At 31.9% G+C, this 23,287-nt stretch overlaps 2 protein-coding genes across 2 annotated transcripts; one reads left to right on the forward strand and one right to left on the reverse strand.

Moving 5' to 3' along the window:
• Positions 1 to 4,583: 4,583 nt before the first annotated feature.
• On the reverse strand, positions 4,584 to 6,858 carry LOC134268353 (heat shock 70 kDa protein 12A-like). Its single transcript, XM_062750593.1, has 4 exons — positions 6,508 to 6,858; positions 6,203 to 6,424; positions 5,917 to 6,052; positions 4,584 to 5,712 (listed from the first exon to the last, which is right to left on the reverse strand). Exons 1-4 carry the CDS (start codon positions 6,856 to 6,858, stop codon positions 4,679 to 4,681), a joined length of 1,743 nt encoding a protein of 580 aa, XP_062606577.1. The 3' UTR covers positions 4,584 to 4,678.
• Positions 6,859 to 13,682: 6,824 nt separating this feature from the next.
• Positions 13,683 to 23,158, forward strand: LOC134268360 (uncharacterized). The gene is made up of 11 exons (XM_062750602.1): positions 13,683 to 13,840; positions 14,097 to 14,369; positions 15,796 to 15,981; positions 16,184 to 16,365; positions 16,762 to 16,975; positions 17,126 to 17,293; positions 18,621 to 18,754; positions 19,511 to 19,626; positions 19,975 to 20,108; positions 21,382 to 21,558; positions 22,025 to 23,158. The coding sequence occupies exons 1-11, from the start codon at positions 13,774 to 13,776 to the stop codon at positions 22,180 to 22,182; spliced, it is 1,809 nt and encodes a 602-aa protein (XP_062606586.1). The 5' UTR covers positions 13,683 to 13,773; the 3' UTR covers positions 22,183 to 23,158.
• Positions 23,159 to 23,287: the final 129 nt, after the last annotated feature.

The following is a 23,287-nucleotide window of genomic DNA, read 5'->3' on the forward strand; positions in this document are numbered from 1 at the left end:
CAGTAAATCAAGCTATTTCATATAATCCCGTGCTAGCCTCTGAAACCGCGTGTGTTCGATATTGATTGCGTGCTCGATATGTACAACGGGCGGTCAAATTGAGCCTTATATATGACACAGCCATGGGATGAGTTTATTTTTGACCAATTCATTTGATTGGCTGGGGTTCTGTTCTAAGTCAGTAAGATCATATGAAGAGAAATCTTCGTCATGAAGAATGGGCTCCGCTTCGCTCCGCCCATTCTTCATGATGAAGATTTCTCTTCATATGATCTTACTCCGCTTCGCTCCGCCCATTCTTCATGACGAAGATTTCTCTTCATATGATCTTACTATTACTAAATGCTTGCTGGATAGCTCAATAGGGTATTTAGGTAGTATTAAAATCATATGAAGATAAATCTTCGTCACGAAGAATGGGCGGAGCAGAGCGGCGAAGATTTCTCTCCATATGATCTTACTGACTTAGAACAGAACCCCAGCCAATCAAATGAATAAAAAATAAACTCCTCCCAACCGTGTCGTGTCGTATATAATGCCCGAACCAACCGCTCAGTAATAGTAAGATCTTACTGACTTAGAACAGAACCTCAGCCATTGAAATGAATGGAATAAAATTTAAAAATAAACTCCTCCCACGGCTGTGTCATATAAGGCTCAACTTGACTGCTCATTGTACATATCGAGCACGCAATCAATATCAAACACACGCGGTTTTAGAATGGACTCCCAATCCATTCAGGTTAGCACGGGATTATATGAAATAGCTTGATTTACTGGGAAAATGGAGATATTAAAGTTACTGAACTAATGAATACCCATGTAACAAGAATCGTAACAAGAATCGTAATATCTATATTTTTGAAAAATGTGTTAAGATGACAAGGCCCTAGTCAGCAGGAGTGGGCATCGCTGTCTACTATCAAAATAAAAATTTGATGAAAATTGTGATTAAGTCTGTCTTCAAAGAAAGGTTCGTCTCTGATATACATGACGATGGTTGTATTTTCTGTATGTACCGAAATGTGAAAAAAAAAAAATATTCAAAAGGCGACAAAAGATTATAGTGGGAAAAAAGTGTAGCAAGGTCTAGAAAGTTTAAATATCATTGTAAACAGCACGTGGGTTTTGAATAGTTTCTTTTTGTTTGCTGAACAAAGACCCATATAACTGTCAAGTGAACCAATCAGACACCGTTGACTTTTCAGAAATAGAAGAATTAAATCAATTCTTCGCGAAAAATGGAAGCATTTAATTGGCTGAATAAGTAGGTTATGTTCTAATTGTACATATCGAGCACGCAATCTCTATCGAACACACGCAGTTTAATGAATGACCTATAACCCATTCACGTTGGCATGGAATTTTATGAAACTTCCTGATTTACTGGGAAATTGGTAAGGTGATGGTGTTAAAGCTACTGAGTTAATGAATATCCTTGTAACAAGAATCTTAATGTCTAATAAAAAAAAATAATAATTTGGAGTTAAGATGACAAGACCCTAGTCGGCAGGAGTGGACACCAGTCTAGTGTCAAATAAAAATATAATGATGAAAATTGTGACTTAATCTGTCTCCAGAGACAAGGTTGGTCTCTGATATACATGACAATGATTATATTTTCTGTTTGTACCGAAATGTGAAATAATTGTATTCAGAAACTCGACAAAAGATAACATTGGAAATAAAAAAGAGTAGTAAGACCTAGAAAATCTATATATCATTGTAAACAGTTACAGCACGTGGGTTTTGCTATAGTTTCTTTTTGTTTGATAAACAAAAACCAATAAAGAAACAATCCAGCAATGTTAAATATTTCAGAAATAGAAGATTTTTTCACCATGAAAAATTGCAAGAAACGGAAGCATTTGATTGGTTGAATAAGTAGATTATGTTCTAATTTGGTTTAACAAGTACAATGTACTATAGTATTACATTAGGTTTGAATCTAGGTCACAAGGTTACTCAGATGTATCATTAGATTTTACAGGTAAATGTGAGTTGATTTCAACGTTGTATGAAGCCACATGTATGTGCCAAAGGTATGCTGTAAATACATACAATATTTTTCTGTAATTGCAAATATTTGTGAAGTAAAATTGTATCCTAGCTCTGCATAAATCTTCTGTATACTATCCTCTCCAATTGCTTCAAAATCTTGTTACTTCCAACATAAAAAACATTGTAATCTATTATCATGACGTAATGAGGGTAAAATTTCTCGTTTGGACAAAATGTTATTTAGCAATAGCACTAGCACCCATGCTTTATAGATTAAACTGCTTAACATTTCTCAATCCAACATTCAAACATATTTTGTATTCCAAAACTTTGAGTACACTATAATTTGCCAATAAGATTATTTATGGATCAATACATTTATTTCAAAATATATATATATATAATTTATTTAGATTTGAAAATAATTTTTATATGTGAAAACTAGAAGTTCTTAACTCTCACCGCTGAATAATTCAGATTGTGATATTTTGCTTTTATAAAATTACCTATGGGAGAGGACCATCTAATTTTTAGGAACTACGCTTAGGAGCGCAACTTAATGAAAGTAAATTAATCTTTGTAAATCTACTACATGATCATTAACTGGTTTGAATGATTTCTTGAAATTACATATTCTTCAAAATGTGGGTGTAGGAAATCATTGTATTTATAAAAAATGTGAGATTTTCAGAGAAAAAGTGTTTATTTATCAAAATGGCCTGTCTTTAAACAAAAGCATATAATCTATTAAACTAATCATTGTGATGATTTCTTATAACTTTTGTGGAATAAAAAAGAACAATAAATACATATAAATGTTTCTATTAGTTTAATTTTGGTTTTGGTTTTTTTTTAACCATAAGTTTATTTATGTACAGCATATATTTTATCAACACAGTGATTTTTTTGAGGACGTTGAAAACTGCTATTGAGGAATGAAAATATCAAATTTACAATTAATATGCAAAAAAAATGGCATTACTACATTTATCATATTTTAATTTTTATTTCAATAAATATAAAGCATATTAAAATAATCTGCAAGAAAATATTTAATTTGCTTCAATAAAATTGCAATGTATGGCATTATAAAACATTCATGTATATATCAAAAGATTAAAAAAATGTGGTTATGATGGCAACCATAATTCTTATAAGCCTGATGACCATGCTTGATACACATATAATGTATCATTTGAGTAAATCATATATGTATATATAAACAATAAAACTAAGTAACTGAGGTAAGCTTTACAGGTGTATATAATTTAAGATTTAGTGCAAAACTAAGCTCTAATAAACGGGAGCAACTGTTGAATTTCTGTAATAACAATGGTGAAAACAGTCAATATTTCAATTTTTTTTGTTTCTGAAAGTTTCACAAGCATTCATTGAAACTTTGTATTTTGTGTATTATATTTTTTCATATTGCCACCACTTGAATAAACACAATGAAAGTAAGTTAATCTTTGTAAAAAATGCATATCATTTAAGCATTTAAATGATTTTTAAAAAAGATTTTGCAATATAATGTATACAGGGAAATTTTTTTTTTTTTTTTTTTTTTTGCTATAAATTTCAAGCATTCTGATTTTAAAAATACACAGCATGATTTATCAAACAGAATTGTAACTGGACATTTAAAACAGGGCAATATTGTTTTCAAGTGTGAAAAGTGAAAATAAAAACAATAACTAAATAGAGTATCGATATAGAAAACCATTTGTTTAATTTAAACAAATATGGGTAAAAGGATAATATTGCAAAAATGTGAGTGAAAGGGTAGTCTATTAACTAATCAATATGTTGCTTTCATGTATCTTGTGTGTAAAAAAAGAACAATAAATACATGTAAATGATTCTATTAGTTTATTTTTTTTTTCATGTTTGTTAAATTGATGTACATATTTTATCAACACAGTGGTTATTTTGAGGTATAGAAGTCTTGAGGAATAAAATACACATAACTGAAAATGCATAAGAATTTAGTAATATCATATTTTAATATCAATTTATGAATTTTTGCACATATGTAATATATGTTCTCTGTAAATTCTTGATAAAAATTGAAACAGGAACAACATTTGGTATGCTTTGATAAACATACATGTATTTACATGTTTAACATAAGTATGCTAATAATAATTAATTCACATCTACATGAGACATACACATAAATTTAACACATTTGAGTAAATCATTATGGTATATATGAACAATATACATGTAACTAGGTAACTGGGGTAAGCTTTACAGGTGTATATGATTAAGGGTTTAGTGCAAAACTATGCTCTATATAGTAAATGGGAGCATCTGTGAAATATCTAGTAAGTAATACCAATGGTGGAAGGCCCATTACGAAATCCATATAGGGGCTAGGATTCGAAAAGGTGAATTTCGTGTATTTTTATAATTTTCTATGTCTATCTAAATGAATTTACTATAGTAAAATTCGAAAATAGCACTTTTGGTATTTTTTAAAAATTCTATTTTAAAGACAATGGATAAAAACTTAAATATGTTTTTACTTTCAAGCATACTGATTTTTATAATAACCGGTGTATCAAGACAGGTAAGGGGAAAAAACGATTAACAGAATACACCATCCTGATGCCGAGTTCCTTAAACAAAAATAAGAGCGTTTTATCTAAAAGTTTTATGAAGCATAAACTTATTGTCAGATAAGATCAAACTCGGCTTTAACAGAGACCTTGTTTGTTATATCGAAATCTTCAACTCTTATATCCGTCTGTCCAAAATATACTTTTGTCTCAAAGTCCACCAGGTCAGGCCATCCGTTTTCTGGTGATTTGTTGATTATTTTCCCAATTGCTTTAATTCCTTTATCTGTGACGAATGTTAGCCCACCCTTCTTAATATTTTTACCAGCATATATTTCTTTTCGAATTAGTATTTGCTTTCTATCTGGTTGTTTATGACTGCTTTTAGATCTGGAGATCTTAGGTTCATTGTATTTTACTCTGTCCCCTTCGTGAACGAGTACATCAAAAATGTCTTTGCACACCACTTCACCGTCTACAGTATCTCGCTTCTCTTCGGGATGCCTCGATTCATCAAAATCTTGAAGAACACCAATGCCATAGGTATATCGACATATACGGAATTCAACTTCTTCTGGGTTATACCCAAATATGACTGCTCCTTGAAGAACTGCTAGGCCAGGGTCTTTGGGACAACAGAAATTAATACCAGAGAAAACAGAGTGGGATTTTATTTGTTCACATAGATATTTAGAACAGGAAAATCCTCCAACGAGAAGAATTTGATCCAAATGATTGACCTCTTCCAGAATTTCTTTTATCAGTTTTATGATTTTAAGCTTGGCTTCTTCAAAAAACTCCTTGAATTTTGAGTTTTCCACATATATATGATCAAACGTAACCGAATCATTCAATGGTCTATTTCCAAACTGTTGTAGTCTTCGTGGTAGTTTTAACCGAATATTACCATCGGGAGCACTGCTGATTTGTCTTTTTTGCATTTCAAATTCCCTTTCCATATCAAAAGCATCTCTTGGAGCATTTTCCCACAACTCTTGTAGACATGATTCGCTATGGAAGACCGTCTTAATGTGTTTCTCGAACTCTCTGTCAACCGTTGTTCCTCCCCAGTCGCCACCAGAAGCCTTGTAAACCTCTGCTAGTCTACCATCTTCTAAAACATCATGGACTACAACATCAGCTGTTCCCCCTTTTGAAAAAAAATATCAGTATAAAAGGTAGATGCAAATAACTGTTAATCCCTAGAATTAGAAAAAAAGTTTTTCTTTCGAAAAATATTGCATAAGGACCGACATTCATTCTGCAAATCAAAGAATTTCGAAGTAGTAGAATTATATACGAAATATTTTTTAATTAATTTTTAATTTAACCATGCATGTAAAAATGCATTTACCCCCAAGATCCAAGACCATGTATCTTTTATTTGGTTTGAATGTTTCTGTAAGTGTCTGATCGGGTAGAGATTTACAATACATTGCTGCAGCCTCTGGTTCTAAAGCAATTAAAAGTTGAGCCTCAGGAATTCCAGCCTTTAGCAATAAAAAGAAAGGGAGAGAAATAATTTTTCTTGCGCAAATAGTAAAAAAAAATTCAGCTAGACGTTGGAAAATGCTAAACGCAAAACATTTTGAAATTTCAGTTTTATTTCCGTCTTCGAAAAATATACAATCATTGTTTACCTTCAAAGCAGCTTCTTTCATGAAGAGTTTTGCAGATTGCTTCCAAATTGCAGGCACTGTTATCACGTATAAAATGTTGTTTTTATCCATTGAGAGAGACCTGTCTTTCACTGTGGATTCGAAGTGATTTTTCAGAGCCTGAATTGCCCATGCAAAGATATCTAAAGCTGGAAGTGAAAGCCTTCCAGAGTCATCCATGATTTGTATATTGCGTTGGACATTCTGTAAATGAAGAAAGACTGAAAAATTGAATTCGGGTATCTTCTAAATAAATTGAGATTTAGAAAGAAGGGAAGATAACTTACTTTTTCTCTATAAAGAATCATCTTGAAGTTCTTAAATCGATGCCAATCTTCGTTGTTCTTTTCGCAGACCCGTTGTGCATAAAAGTCCTCTGCCTCGTATCCAAAAGAATGAAAAGACTTATCTTTGTCAACAAGAACTGTAGTTGGTGCTTTGGCCCTCGGATCTGGGACCATGTTTCCCGACCACTGATTCAAGGAGATCGATTTTGAGCTTATTTCCTTTCTGTCACAATAAGCGTACCCGGAATAGCTTGTGCCGATATCAAAAGCCACCACAATATCCCAAATATTGCGCAAAGACGTTTCTGAAACCTGAATTCCGTATTTTAAACTTGTTTCCTCTGGGTCCATTTTTGAATGTAGACCTGTATAAGAATGTCATTAATATGATTCATGTCCTAATTAGAATTTGAAAAATTTAAGATAAAAAGGTTTAGGAGCTCTCATGTTGAATTAAATTATTAGCTGATGAAATGAAAACAGGTTAATCAAAATCAGATTTAGCATTTTCGTTATACCGACTCAGCATTCCATGACTTTTACACGTTAGACTTTATAAAAGTGTATACAGCATATATAAGTATAAATAGTAATTACCTGAATTGAGAGTTTTGGTTTTCTAATAAGTTGATCATAACAGTATCACTTACACCGATTGTCGGTAAAGTTGACCAAAAATTGCAGCTGGGTAAATCCCACTCATTCTGTTTTAAATGTCGGTTGTAAACAATCGATATATTTAGCATGTTTAAACACATTTTTCTTTTGCCGCGCTAAGTGTGTCATCATTGCTCTTTGATTATGAACGTATCTTGAGAGAGAAAAATTATCATATGACATTTTTCAATGAATGCATTTTAAAATCATTTCGTATTTTGATGGAACAGAAATGGGATAGGTTTGTTTCAATTCCTTAGTAGACCAAATAATTTTCTTGATTATCATTAGATTAATTAAGGTTCCACTATAAATGGCGAACACACTACATGCCATGGCATTAAGAAGGAATTATATCTCTAAAGCTTGTCACTGTAATTCATACAGAAGTTTTGAAGTGTTAATTAGTAATAAAATGAGATGGATATTTGCACATGGAGACTTCTGTATTACACCATTCTGAATACACTCTACATATGTTGCTTTTGTTATGTGTGTCAGAAGTTAATAACGCTACAGGCTCTAATTTAAATACCTCTTTTCATGCAATTTAAACCAGATATAAATATTTCTCTCATTATGTTGGCTGTATGATATCTCATTGATATCTTTAATTCAACAGAGAACGTCAGAAAATTATTGGGTCTATTTGTCACACTTTATAGTTTTACTTCGGAAAATCTCGCAGGAACCACATGCACCTGACGTTCCTTATTTTTCTTTTAATAAAAAAAAAATATACACATGTGATACCTAATTAGGTATGTGTATATTTTTTTTTTTTTTATTAAAAGAAAAATAAGGAACGTCAGGTGCCTGTGGCAGGGACATATTGGAAACGATCAAGGGGCCAAAGTGAAATAAATAAGTTGTAATAAATATTCATATAATGCAAGCATTAACAAGAAATTTCAAACTCTAAATCAACTTAATTGCAAATAAAACATTTTAAAATACTTTTTTTTAATAAAAAAGACTATTTTATTTGTTTGTTTTTTTCATCAGTTAGATCAATAGTTTAAAGAGGTGTCTTGGAGATCCAACAATTATAATTTCTTGGTGGTATTATTTCCAGGAGTCAATTAAAGTAATTCATAATGTAAAGTAAGCTGCAAAAGAAAATGAATTAAAGTCGACAAGCACTATCAATGCTAAAAAATTCAAGTGATTATTTTTATCTTACGTATACATTGTCTATCGTGTTTACATTTATATATCATTTTATAGAATTGGGATTTAAAGTAATATACATGTACAATATATTATAATTATAATCTCGTTTGGTTGAAGTAGAGAGAAAGATTTAACTTTATTTTAACTTTATTCAAAGCTTAGATCTGCCTCATCTGTTTCATTTGGCTGTTTTTCAACGAAAGATGATGGGGGCCAACTACATGCACGTAACATTTACATCATATGACAAGCGAGTTGACTTCATCTAATCTATCTGTTTATGTAGAATTATTCCGGTTATCATCTGCATATTTTTCCTGTCTCCCAACTTATTCGATACTCAAGAATTTGTTCCGAGTATGTTAAACAAGTTACTGACATACTAGTACAGTGTATGTTGAAGATATAGGAATTCCATCAACCTCATTTGAAGTTAGCAGTTCAAAAATTTAATGTTCGTATAATACCTTTGTTAAAAACATAACTTATACCTTGTGGTAAAATTGACTTGTTTCCATACCAATTTTTTAGATCTTGTACTACATTTGATTTTGGACTCAATACATATGGCCAATGGCTGGTGTGACCAGTCGATAGGAATGTATATACTCCTTCTACACTTCTGATCCCTCTCACGAAAGGATCACTTCATTATAAATAGGGATCAGGGGCCCGTTTCACAAACGTTTCCTAAGATATGTCGTAAGACATAACTTAAGATATGCCTAAGTCATAACTTAGGAAGTTCCTAAGATTTGTCACAGCTGTTTCACGAAACAATCTTATCTTATTTTTTTCCCAAGTCGTTTCTTAAGTTGTGTATAATTTAAAGACTAACGAAATAACCTCTCCGCTCTATCTACAACTCTCAGTATGTTAGTATGGGTTATATTTTTAGCTTCAAAATGGGAGGGGCGGGAGTATTGGGGATTACCCCCACTTTCAAAGGACTGGGACAGAATTATGTTTTAACTTTGCGAAGTTTGCTGGTAGAACTAAGCATTCACAGAAACACCCCTTCAAGCCCTCTTCCCTTCCGGGCACCCGATATTTGTATTTTTTAAACATTGTTCTACGTGTTATACGTTTAATTTATTTTGCTCTTTATAAGGTATCTAATTGTAAATGAAATTCAAAAATGATTGCTTCGTAGCGAACACATGCACATGTGAGGGCATTCTTAAAAAAAAATATTTGCCAGTGATACTCAACGTTAGTTATTCTTGCTGTATAAAGCTTTCTCAAATATATAAAATAAGAATGCCACGCCAGAAAAAAAAGTCCCAAATTCGTGACTACAGATATGAAAATACTAAAAGAAGAGGTTAATAAAGGAAATCTATTGAAATCTCATGCATAGCTAGCTATACATTGTATTATGCGGAGAGGAAGACTGGTTGTAATCTCATGGTCATAAGAACTGACGGAGCACAGGAGGGGGGGTGATAATAATTTCACCGATTTATAGAAAACAAAACTGCGTTATGCTTGTGTCCCCTCAATAATAAAGTCCTAGAGGAGATTAGATGCAACCATTCTTGAGAGAAACATCTATATATCTGGAGCTTGGTTGGTGGTTCATCAAAAATCATGTACTTATAGAAAGTGAACAAGTGTTTCCATTTATCTAAAATATCATTTTTTCAATTGGAATTTAACATTAATTAAAATAACAGTAATATATATAAAAGAAATATACATGTACATGTAGATAAAAAAACCCATAATATGCATGTATAATAATGGATCAAATCATGTGCTAGTTTTTTATTTACAAAGACGTGCTCTTCAAATGATAGGGAATTATTCCAGCATAATTATGTACATCTATTTCGCCAGCTCCAGTTTTGTGAACGGACATTTTCATATACTTTTGACTAATTTTGACACATGTTTGCCAATTATTGAAATCCTAGTACTGAGTAATTTCATGCAAAGTAAAGCAGTTTTAACCCGGAGAGAACGTAATCATCCATATACTAGTAGTCCATTGGATTTTCTCTCCCCAAACACATTCTTTCTCTCCATAAGAAATCTTGGATATGAAGCCGCAATATTATGTTTCTTCCTAAGTCATCAATTTACCTGTCCTAAAGTTACGACTTAACTTAGGAATATCCTAAGATAAGACGAGGTTAGTGAAACGGATAAGTAATGAACTTAGGAAAAAGTTCTTTCCTAAGATAGAACTTGGTCCTAAGTAGGCTTTGTGAAACGGGCCCCTGACCTATAGGACCGGGCTTGGTTTTTTTTTCTCTACGAAAAGCTAAATACATATAATAATTTGTTTTTCCTGAATTTTTATTTCAGTTAGTAGAGGTAGGAGGAACCCTTTCGTTGATTTTCTGAGTTTGTTATCTCCATAATTATGTACTAACTGATATTTGTCTTTACTTCTCATGGTTTATAAAGGTAGTGTCTACTGTCTCTGAAATTATGTTCTTTATGTCTAGGCTATTGATCCGTGGATATAATGAAACATGTCATTAATGTGTACAAATTATATAAGCCTAAATGAAATCCAAGGGGGTGCTTTTACTGAAATATATAGCCAAAATCAATGTGATTTAATTATAAGGAATATATACAATTGAAATTCATTGCAGCTCAACGCTGCTAAGAATACCTGTATTGAGTAACACAGAGTGAGTTATTCTTGTCCTCGAAGAAAGTGTGCTTATACTGAGGTTCGTTCCGCCTGACTGAGAACTGTACATTGGATTGTTACGATTTGATATCTCTTTAGTGTTTCTTATATATCAAGAATGGGCATGCATAAAGGATAGATAATTGAAGGAAAAATACACAAATCTATGTAAAAAATCTAAATAGTCTTTGAAAAGGCAAAATTTAAAAGTGTTGTACCAGGTGGATTCGAACCCCAAGGTGCAAAAAGTCAGCGCTTATATCAACTGAGCTAGTCTGACTGTAAGATTGATTGATTGATTGTATACTGTTTAACGTCCCTCTCCAGAATATTTCACTGATATGGAGACGTCACCATTGCCGGTGAAGGGCTGCAAATTTGGGCCTATGCTCGGCACTTACGGCCTTTGAGCAGGGAGGGATCTTTATCGTGCCACACCTGCTGTGACACGGGACCTCGGTTTATACGGTCTCATCCGAAGGACCGCCCCATTTAGTCGCCTTTTACGACAAGCAAGGGGGAATAAGTGCATAAATTTCAAGCAGGTGATGAAAATCAGGTTTCCTTATTTTTTGTAGGTTTTTTTGTGAATTTCGACCCCAGGGCAGGGGTGCCCCTAAAAAAATCTTATCTTAATTTATTCCTTACATCCTAACCTATCAAAATATCACAATTCTATTTAGGGGCAGGCCTGCCCTAAAGGACTTCAAGGTCAAAATTCATGCAAAATTCAATGCTTTTATCGACAAAATGGTGTTTCATTCAACTTTGGAGGTTTATTGTAAAGTTGTAAATAATAAATTTGAGGTATCAAATACAAATTTGAAAAATTTAGACATATATACGGTAGAAAACAACAAATAAAGACTGATATTTGAATGTCGTTTTTTCCGGGAAATTGTTCTCTCCTATAGGTCAATTCTTTTGTTAAAGCGAATACATCCTTTCCAGGATTCCATGTTTTATGTCCTGTTCAGAGATCAATTAGTATTATTTGTAAATTTTTTGAGATCGTGAAAATATTAATAATTATATTTTGCATGCATGAAATTCTTAATTTAAAAAACGCAAAAACATGCTCAATAATAAATTGATAAAGTCTCGCCTTACGTAAAATCAGATTCTATAATGAACCATATGCAGAAAACAAACAATATTTACGATCTTAAGTCCATAAAACAACTAAAAAAATAGGGGCAGAGCAAAGTTTAACATGCACGTCCAAAATATCAGAGATGGGATCGGATGTCATGAAGGAGTAAGCATCACCTGTCGACCGGTCACACCCACTGTGTCCTCTTTGTCATGATCGGGAAATAATCTGTCGTAAATTCAGTGTATAGATAATAATAATTAGTACGAAAAAGGTCAGTCAGTATCTGACTCATTGATAAATTGTATTTGCTGACAAGGTCATTGTATCGACCATAGAACTTACGAAATGATGCCTTAAAACGAGACTGCTGATATTCATGTTTCATCAACTTGTTTGTCAATAATTTACCTCGTTTAGAAGTTTTTCATATGTAGAGCATGCTCTTGCGTATCGAATCAACTGAGAGATACAAACTACACGTGATGAAGGTATATTGCAACCTGAGTAAGAAAAGTTGTCGATTGAATTCCAATAGATATTGCCAATCAGGAACTCAAGCATCTTTTTGATGTAAACTTCAGAGCAACTGTGTGTAAAGTCAGAATGTTTTAACAAAGGTTTAGACAAATTCCGCTTAATATGAGTACAAAAATAGGTCTGCTAATAACGGGGTCTGATTGGTACCCATGGGTATTCCAATAGATATTGTCAATCAAGAACTCAAGCATCTTTTTGATGTGAACTTCAGAGCAATTGTGTGTACAGTCAGAATGTTTTTAACAAAATAATTTTGCAAATAACCAATGACAATGAAAGTAAATTACTAGTTCCATTTTTTTTTTAAACAGCTGTCAATTATCAAAAAGTCTGGACTTTAATTTATCGTGGAGAATGGTTGTGTATTAAGTTGAAAAGTCGTTAGTCTTTAAGCTGTTGATTTCGGTAAAGCCAATTTCACGATTTCACAATTATCCTATGTATATGTCATCACTTTTTAATTAGCAAAATGAATTTTTTGAGTTTATAACATATAATATTCAAGCTCAAAGTCTAAACGAATCAAATCAAGAGCAGAGCAAAGCCATAACTCCAAAAATATCAGAGGAGCTGTTTCCTTTCGTCGAGAACAACTAAGAAAATATGTCGGTTTTAAAATCACTAAAAGATGTGGAGGTCAGACCAAGAGCATGTCATAAATTAAACATAACAAAATATATAGATACATATTGTATCACAATTCAAAGTATACTAAAATCCACTTGCTTTATGCATGTTGTGGCAAAATATCAAATATATATATATAAGTTTCCTCTTGTCGTTATCTTATTCTAATGCATTGAAGTATTACGTTTGATTACTTAAAAACAGATTCGTAATGAAAGCTTACAAATCAATACTGAAAAGATATACAACACTGACATGGACATATAAGTTATTGATTTTTAGGAATATTTATATCAATTTAAATAGCTCTCATATTTGTTTTTAAAAAAATCATAAAATTACAATTCTCAGTTGTATAGTTTTCGATACTATACTCGTAACAAGAGAGGCTTGCAGCATTTAGTGAGGGCACTAACACCTTATGTTACAGGCGTTCAGTAACCATTGCAACAGGTGCCCTTTGATAGAGTATTTGTTTTCATTAAATTGCTACCGTGTAATATTGCCACTGACAGTCTCACGTTCACAGATGGCAGCAATGGAAGCCTCATATCGGATCATCTTTCTCTGGATCTCTATTGCTGTATGTCAAAATGGTAAGATTCTTGGGAGATATTGATACATTTTCTGCTATCTTGGCATTCGCTAATATCTTTATTTCTATATTACAATTTTAGCGGAGTTTTATTTATGTTTCACAATATATACGAATCATCTAAAAAGCAACTTACCAATATGAGTTTCTGATTGTTACATTTGCAAGATAAGAGCCATCTCAGAATTTATAAACCTTATTAAGTCATCCAACAATAAGAAGAATAATTCATATCATATCTATGCATTTGCTTGCAGGAGTCAGTGGTTTGGATTTTTCATACAACTCATCGAGTGTTGGGCTCTGTGTACACACGATTTTGGATGCAACACTGACTCTAAACTTACAAAAGGAAGAAAAGACACGGAATGTACCTCTAACAAAAGCAACAGTATCGGCTGGAAGTTGCAAAGAGAGCAGCTCAGAAATACATGTAGATCTCCAAGATTCCCACTCCCTTTACATCAGTTTTACAAAAGCAAACGATGGAACTGTATCTGTCTCCTACAAAATTGTCTACAAAAGACAAGGTAATCTGTGGGAAAATATTACATGGAATATCAATCTAAGAGATGATGTCGAAGACATTTTAAACTTAGGAAGGTTCGACTGAATCCATTTTTTGTGGAATTAGCTGAGACATCCTGTGACTAACAAACTGAGTTCTACGCATGTAATTCAAAAGAACAAAACAAGATCTCAAGTAGTTTAAAATATTAGTTTGATTTAAGCAAAATTATTATTTGTAAACAACCAGTACTAAAAAAAATAACATATAAAGGGGTAATATTCAGATTACACTTGTCACAAAGTCACCTGATTAATATTACAAAAGTTAACAAACGGTCAACATTATTCTGAAACCGTAAAAGTCACATACTTTTGGGCTGCTTTTTTATATCATTTTTTTTTGCAGATAAATAATGTTAATATTATCAAGCGGTCATTTGTTACATGTAAGAGGATAAAAATCGACATGTTGAAATGTATATTCTCACTGAAACATATGTTAAAAGTTTTCAATCGATTCGTTTTTAATGCAGGGTTTTTAAGGGGTTTTTTTTTAATCCTTGTTGTGTATCGATTTGAGAGAGATACAGTTCTATGATGACATATCATAACGGAATCTACGAATATGTAATAAAAATCAATAAAATAAACTGAACGATAGTATGTATTTTAAAACATGCTAAATTGCTTTGCAATATTATTTCAATAGAATCAAAATTAGTCATAGCTTGATTTATTAATTATTAAGACATAATGTAAAACGTTTTAACTATTTTTTCTATGAATAATAATTATTATTTTTTATCTAATATATATCATTAGCATTCAAAAAATGTTTCAAAATATTCAGCAGAAATACTTATGATTTTTGTAGTGAAAATATCTGTTTTATGCATGCTCGAGTTAAACCACCAAGAAAGTAATTTTGTTGTTGTTTTCCCTTTTCTAAAAAATAAACATAATAAAGTTAGCCTAAATTAAAGAAAATATTTATTTTGTATGTTGTCCAACCATTTGCTTTGATTTACTTAATGATTTTAAAACAGTATGCAGAAACTCTCTTTTTAATTTTCTTTATATTTCATTTGTTAATTATCAAAGATCCTGCATGGTCTTAAGTTTCAAGAAAACTTTTCACTTAAATATCTATTTAATTAGTGCAGGATTAACCTTTTGGTATTATAAATATTGTTATATAAGCTAATGTCTAAATCAATTTAAAAAATATTGATAATTTTTATGTAAATGAATTATGCAAAATAAAACAACAAATCCATTGATGATTAAGGAGATCAACAGATAAATCAATCAATTACGATTAAGAAAGAATTGTCAAATAAACGAGCACATAAGTAAGCAAGCTAATATATTAACAGTTTATATAAATTTAGCGTTAATTTTAGTCCTGTGTTTTAATGGTTTCTCATCAATGTTTTATCCTTTCAGGGCAGACATCTATAATTCTTGAGAGTGAGCCTGTGTCACTTTCCGGAGCAGACGAGGTTTATAAATGTAACGCCGTTGACACAGTTCTTCTACACGATGACTCTAATAACAATTTTGGAACACTGTTCATATCCAATGCTACAATGCAAGGTTTCGGAATTCAGAACGGGACATTTTCCGAAAAAGGTATAGCTGTTTGTGAAAATACTGTTTTTTAATGTATCCTGTCCCTTCATAAGCATGTTTTTCAAATAAAAAAATAAGTTTTATTTAAAAAAATTCAATACAAAATTTAGATAGGTTTCATACTCATTGAAACCATAATATTGAACATCTTAAAAAATTAAGTTTATTTTTGCAATATGCGGTCGGTTTTTTTTTATTTAAGTGAGGACATGCTCAATAGACAACACAAATTCCACTATGAAGCCCCAGACACTAAATCAAAATGAAGATGTTACGAGTAAAATTAACCTATTTGCGTTGAGGGATGCTGATGGTAATGTCTGCATTAGACTTAGTGGGAAACTAGAGTTAGAATATCTGTATGAGAAAAAAGATGGTAACAAGGTAAGTAATTATGGTTTTACTTTTTTATGTACATGTAATTCTGGCTACATTTTTAAAATAATTGTGCGAAAGAAAAATATAATGAATTTTATCCTATCTTTTTTATTGTTCCTTGTTCTAATATATTAATCAAATCGCTACAAAAAATTCCATTGGTTTTTTATATACTTTTGATAAAATAGATTTTATATACTTTTAATAATATAGATTTCTTTGTCGAATAGAAACGATTTTTTAACCAATTAGTTCGAATTGATATGGAAAAAAGATAGTTCATAGCTTTCTATATCAAAATGAAGTTTATTTTTACGAATAAGTTCGAATAAATGTGAAAAAAAGTTCAAAGTGCAACATTTTAAATTTTATATTCTTATATTTCTTTGACTATGTACACAGACCAGTGTAACACTTAAGATACCGAATACTGCCATTGTGAGTGGATTTTGTGATGAGGAGAAATCTTTCCTGGTTTTGCGCTATAAAGAGGGAGGCTCTAATAGAGTCCTGGCTTTCTACTTCACCAACAAGGAAAATCAAACAACTTTGGAAAACATCGAGACTATCATCAAATTAGACAATGCAACATTTCCGGACGCCAAACTTGCGAATGGTATGATGTAAAAAAGATGATATTAATTTCAAAGATTAAATTCAATCTAATTTTGAAATGACCATTTGTTATGTTATGTTTGTGGATAACGAATCCAGAAAATAAAAAAGATTATCTCTGAAGTACTGATCACTCCATGTTTCTGTTAAGATGTTCTTAGATCGTATGGAAGAATTGGTATACGTCTGGGTTCAGGGGAAAGATTCTACGGATGTCAACACGAAAAGGAATTCTTAGGAAACGACTTCAGTCTCAAAACAAGGCATCTCAAAATTCAAACATCAAACTCTGGAGTTCCTGAAAAATTTTCCGTAGCAAGTATGTTTTTCCTCTACAAATCGTATTTGGCAAACATCAAGTTCAGACTCCATTGCATTGATTTTTTTAAATAAAATTTTTATAAAATCTTACCGAGAAAAATAATTCAAAGCAATATGATTTCACATTTTAAATATCCTTCTATTAATATAAGTAACAGATAAAACAGTAACAGATATAAACCAAAATAAAGTAAAGACTACATATATTAAAAATTTTATAAATAATTTAAACATTTTTAAAAATCTTTAAATACTAGTTCATGTAGTGTTGGGTGATTTGAAAGAAAAATCATTCGATTAATTAACACATTAAGATGAATTAAGATGATTTTTTAAACAAATCAGTGCATTTAATCACAAAATAGAACAATCTATTTTCTTGGTCACCATAATGTTGTATTTAAGAATGTGACATATTTGTTCCCAGGATCAAGATCTGATGCTAACATTCTTTTACTACTGCGCCATGCAATAATTACACTTTATATGTACTAGAATTTACTTCAGCAAAGTAGCATTTTTTCAAGCTCGGAGTATTTTTTTTACCAGTTGAGCAATATATCTTTATGAACATGTACGCTGAAGGTTTGTAAAGATAAATATCATTGTAACAGCTGTACCAGAAAGTACTTGATATTGAATTTTCTGAAGTTTTATCATTAAGAGAATTAATGTCATAAAATGTAACATACTACATTTTAAAACAAATTATGCACCTTTTGGTTACTTTAAAAAATATCTTCATTGTGTATCATTGAATGAAAAATCAATATACCGGTACGTTTATATGCGGTTGAACCTATTATCCTTTTGTTATTTTAAAGATTTTGGTGAAAGTATGACTGTATCATCTGGAATTGATTTTAGTGTCGAAAATTACACGAAAATGTTTGTTTCTCATATATGAACAAATATGGATATCATAATAATGCCTTTCTTTAAGGCCAAGTTTTTCGAAAACCTTTTTGGAACAACATAGAATATAAGATAAAGAACTTCAAAGCTTGACCAATTCAAAGAAGTGAATTTCATATACTGGTATGTTTCAAGACATGGCGAGCGGTCCTTCGGATGAGACTGTATACACCGAGGTCCCGTGTCGAAGTAATTGTTTGCACGAAAAAGATCCCTCTCTGCTCAATGGCTCTGAGTGCCTATCTTTAGACAAAATTTGCAACTCTCTATCGGCAAGTGGTTGCGTCTCCTGATGAGTGAAAGATTCTCGAGAGGGACGTTAAACAACAAATTATATGTTTCAAGATATGTCATGACATGTTTAACTCTCTAAAACATTATTTTTTTTTAAATATTACATGTATCATTAGGAACTCAGTGTCCTGAAGACAGTGTAAAAATGACGGAAACACAGCTGTTCTCTCTGAAGGACGGGAATCAGAGTTGTCTGCTTCTCTCCGGTGCTTTCCGTATGTCCATTCCCTACGACTCAAGGGAAAACAAGGTACTCTTTATACATTCGACATTTTTTGTGTTTTATTTTTACTGCCATCGCTTCTAATGATTATGTCACTTTTGGTGATTATGTCATGTTGTACTTCCAAAATGACAATTACGTTTGAAGTATTCTCTTAAATTTAGAGAAGTGGACATGCTTCGTAGGTGAAAGCCTCCACTTCTCTCTAAAGAGAATAACCCACGACTTTCTGTCTATAGAGCATATTCTATTATTCTTTTTAAAAAATGATGATGAAAAGCAACTGTGTTAAATCTCTCAAATCTTACACTAACCAATTCGTTATAGAGCAAAAAACACTGATCTATGGAAACTTCTATGAGGAAGGATAAAGTGTTTAGGAGGGGTAAACATCTCTTATCTACAGGGTCACACCCTCTGTAAGCCCTCTGTAGTGATCAGAAAAACTAAGTGGTTCATAGTCGAAATAAGTTAAACATGTATATTGCTACATCAATAAGATGTGTTGCTGGAATATTCACATTTTTTGTTGTGTTGTTGTTGATGGGGGCTTTTATTTTCGATAAAAGATTCTTAATTTTCGATTCTTCTTAGTCTTTTTGAGTGATTTTGTTCTGTGTTTTATCTATCCCTTCTGAGGTATGATATGTTTTGTTGTTACAATAGAGGTGAATTGTTTGATTGTCTTACTAGTTTGTTATGATAATTATAAAATGTGTAATTCTTTGTGGTGTCATTAAATGTCTAATGCTTTGCAGTGTGTATTTCTATTGTTAATTTCAGACTGAGAAGCAGCTGGTAAATGTCCCCTTTTCTACCTCTATTGATGTATCAGGGAACTGTAGTTCAACGAAGAAACAGGATATGACGCTTTCCTTCTATGACGACTGGAAATTAAAGTATCGAATTTTGTTAATAAAAAAAAGTTAACAAAAAAGTTCAAATCAAAATGAAAAATGTCTCGTATATTGGACTATCAACAGTTATTTCACAGTTGTTTTAAGACACATTCAATAAGTCGTTCATGTATATATACTTATATGGTACTGTTTATCATATTACTCTATCTACAAACATGGCACAATTGAGAGAAATAATTCTTCCTCCTTGTTGTAGTCTGTGTTCATAGGTTTGTCATAATGGATCCCGATAGTCATATTAACTATATATATGTTATAACTTTATCCAAGTTTGAAATTATAGGCACAAACATCTACTCAGTGCCAAAATCATTTTACCGTATACAGGTTTGTATTCGAATCCACGTCTTCAAGTGGGTCAACCCCAGACAGCGCTATTCTTGGTTATCAACTAACCAATATAAACCTCACTTATGTCCGATCCCCTCTGGTCTTCTACAACCCAAAGGAAAAGTCTGCAGGTATGGTAACTCAGTATATAAACGTACGTTTAACATGAGAATAATCACTATGTCATTCACAATGATATCAATAGTTATGATAATTTAGGTCAGGAAGACGAATGTATTGTTCCTATCTCCCTGAGTTCGTTTAAGCGTCAATCCTTCAAAATCTTGAGGCCTAGTTTTGCCTAATATATTTTGGAGGTACCTAGTCAATATGAAATTATGAATTAATCGGAATATATTGGAATCTTTATTTCTCTCAAAGGGTTATTCTATAAATGAATGTCGTTTCTTTTGTCATTTTATTAGATAGAAGCCTTTATATTGTGGAATCATTTTATTTCGTGGGGGGTCGATGTTTATGGGCAAGCAACAATATTGGTTCGTGGAGGCGTAATTTCATGGGTATAAAGAAGTTCAATAAATGATTATGTTGACGAAATAATTGTTCTTAATGGTGTTAGTTCGTGAATAAGGGTGACCCACGAAATCCAAGAACATTGGTACCCCACAAACTTTGATAATTCAACCTTTACTAATTTTATTTTTTAAAACAACATTCTATTGGTAATAGAGAAGTTGAAGTTATCATGCACGCTTATCATAAAGTGTTGATATAATTTTTCTCTTGTAAAACAAGAATTGTGCAAGACTCTTTGGTGTCTTTTATCTTGAGTTCATAGGGATATTTTCTATCAACGTAGAATAATATTGAATATATTGTATATGTGTAGATTGATAAATCTCATTGGTCATCTATTCTCACATAATCCGTCCACATGCAGCCTGACTTTTATTTAAAAAATAAAGTCATTATTTTGGAGAGAAGTCGATGTTTTTATGCAAACAAAACAATGGAGAATTATTTTTTTCAAAATATCAGAACTTAACCATGCACGATAAGAAAAATATTCAATGACTTATATAGGTAGGGTATTTTCCTCTGTAATTTACGTTATTTTCTTAGGTCGATTTGACCCCCTCAAAAAGTCTTTTTATTGCCAAAATAAATGTTTAATTTATTTGGGTTTTTTCGAACTATGTCTGTACTAAAATATATTTCAAAAATTTTGTTTTTGTGCCAGTGTTTTTCTCTTAATTTGTAATTAACAAATGTTGTTTCCTTTATTCTTATTTTTTACTGAAATAATTCTGTTCTTTTCAGATATTGCATGTCAATGGGACACTCATGCACCTTTTTTTCACATCAACCTCTGAGTTTTTCATATATTTTACAGCGCTTAATATTTTCTTTGGATATTTGTGACAGTTTATTTCTTTTTACAAGGTCAGGCTGTGTCTGTGTCCAGCAAGTCCTTCGATTCTCCACTTAAGGCCAGAGCCAAAGGGAGCTATAAATGTGATGATACTATCAAAGTAACATTTACTGATGATGTTGTATTAGAGGCCAAAAATCTACGCTTCCAAGCTTTCCAGAAGAGCAAGTCCGAAAAATTTTCTAAAGGTGAGTAAAAGCAAAGTTCACATGTTAAATGCAAGTTATGTTTATTAAACTTTTTATTTCGTATATCTAGATCTGTTACTTTTAGTTAAAATCTTAGCAAAAAAAAATCCTCACACCAAGGGGAAAAAAGGTTTTTTTTGTAATTTTGATTATCCAAAGCTTAAAAAGATTTTTTTTTTCGATTTTAATACAGTAAATAATGAATAGTTACAATAAAAAAATGACGATATTCTCAAACTAAATAAAATGAAGAGTTACTTTTAGGAAAACTACGTACTTACGTTGCAATCTTAGATTTTTGCCCCAATTATTGTGTTTTGTATTATCCTGAATTGCTTATTTCACAATTAATATGTTTTGTGTTTTAATGTGTATTCTATATGATATGAATTTGGATAAATGAAATGAAGAAATCGAACATTACAGCGTTTGATATTGTATTACCTGGTACATATTTTTCTTTCAGATGTAAGGACGTGTAATTCGCCCGCAAAGGAGGAAAAACGTTATGCCGTTTATATCATCATTGCATTGGCTATCGTGGCCTTTATTGCAATTATCATCATTGTTTTTGTTGTCTCGTTTAGGAAAAAACAACGAAGTTCCTATGAGAAAATGAATTGATAAGCGGGTAATCCGAGGTGCCTCAGACTCTAACCCCTGCTTTTTATATTGTGACATGTGCAGGGGACCCCTGCACATTTCATAATATAAAAAGCAGGGGTTAGAGTCAGAGGAATCTCGGGTTAATAAGGGAGGGAAAATGTATTTATGGTCATGTGTGACAAAGTCTCAATTTTTTATGCCTCCACAATCAAAGATTTGGAGGCATACATATTTTTCCTGTCTATCCGTCTGTCTGTCTGCAAAAACCTGGACCTTATTAACTTTCGATTTTAGTTGGAGCTATGCCTTTCATATTTTCTCAGTATATATTTCTAGAGACAAGACCATTCTCGGGTAGCAACATATTTAACGTCTTAGCTATGGAGTCTGAATCATTTTACAAAAATTTTTTTTACTAAACTTTTGTTTTGGAAGATTTGTGCTAGGGCTTTCATAATTCACATGCTTATTCTTTGCGACAGTTTGTTTTCATAAGATCAATTTTTATGCCGCTGTAATCAAAGATTCGAGGGAATATAGTTTTTGTCCTAGCTGTAAGTCTGTCTATTCGTTTGGAAAACTTCAACCTTGCCCTTTACTTTTATTGGTTGAAGCTGTGGTTTTCATGTTTCACAAGTGTATCTATTCTTGGTGAAAAGATCTTTCCTTGGGCATAAAGATATTTATCATCATCTTGACTTTGGCCCTGGAGTTTGACGCACTTTTGAAAAAAAAGCCAAACTTTAACCTTAGCCGCATCTTTTGCAACAGTTGGTGCAGTAAAATTTAACATGTATATTTTTTCAGACAAGGCCTTTCCTTGGGTGATGAATATTTTTTACCCATTGATCTTGATTTTAAAGTTTGACTCATTTTTATAGAACTTTAACCTTGGTCATATCTTTTGAACAGAGTACTAGGTCATGTATATTTTTCACAGCTGTATTCCATGTGACAAGATCTTTTCCTGGGCATCATTAACTTTGACTTACTAATGAAATGAAAAACTTTAACTGTGGCTATAACTTTTCCAAGGCAGGAGCATAATGCAAACAAGTTATTATCAAAAATAACTCAAATGTTAATTTATTTTGTGTCATTCCTCGCTAACTTCACACCACTT

This window comes from Saccostrea cucullata, unplaced genomic scaffold, assembly GCF_032062105.1.
Source record: "Saccostrea cucullata isolate Sc308-1 unplaced genomic scaffold, CSIRO_AGI_Scuc_v1 ctg2336, whole genome shotgun sequence".
Taxonomy (NCBI): Eukaryota; Metazoa; Mollusca; class Bivalvia; order Ostreida; family Ostreidae; genus Saccostrea; species Saccostrea cuccullata.

What these genes read in the sequence shown, in the direction of transcription:
- LOC134268360 (XM_062750602.1), top strand. Translation starts at nt 13,774, where the DNA reads ATGGCAGCAATGGAAGCCTCATATCGGATCATCTTTCTCTGGATCTCT. An exon ending in AATTGTCTACAAAAGACAAG is followed by an intron (nt 14,370 to 15,795) that starts GTAATCTGTGGG and finishes TTATCCTTTCAG; the next exon opens with GGCAGACATCTATAATTCTT. An exon ending in TATGACGACTGGAAATTAAA is followed by an intron (nt 19,627 to 19,974) that starts GTATCGAATTTT and finishes TACCGTATACAG; the next exon opens with GTTTGTATTCGAATCCACGT.
- LOC134268353 (XM_062750593.1), bottom strand. Translation starts at nt 6,858, where the DNA reads ATGGACCCAGAGGAAACAAGTTTAAAATACGGAATTCAGGTTTCAGAA. An exon ending in TGATTCTTTATAGAGAAAAA is followed by an intron (nt 6,425 to 6,507) that starts GTAAGTTATCTT and finishes CTTCATTTACAG; the next exon opens with AATGTCCAACGCAATATACA. An exon ending in CATGGTCTTGGATCTTGGGG is followed by an intron (nt 5,713 to 5,916) that starts GTAAATGCATTT and finishes TTTTTTCAAAAG; the next exon opens with GGGGAACAGCTGATGTTGTA.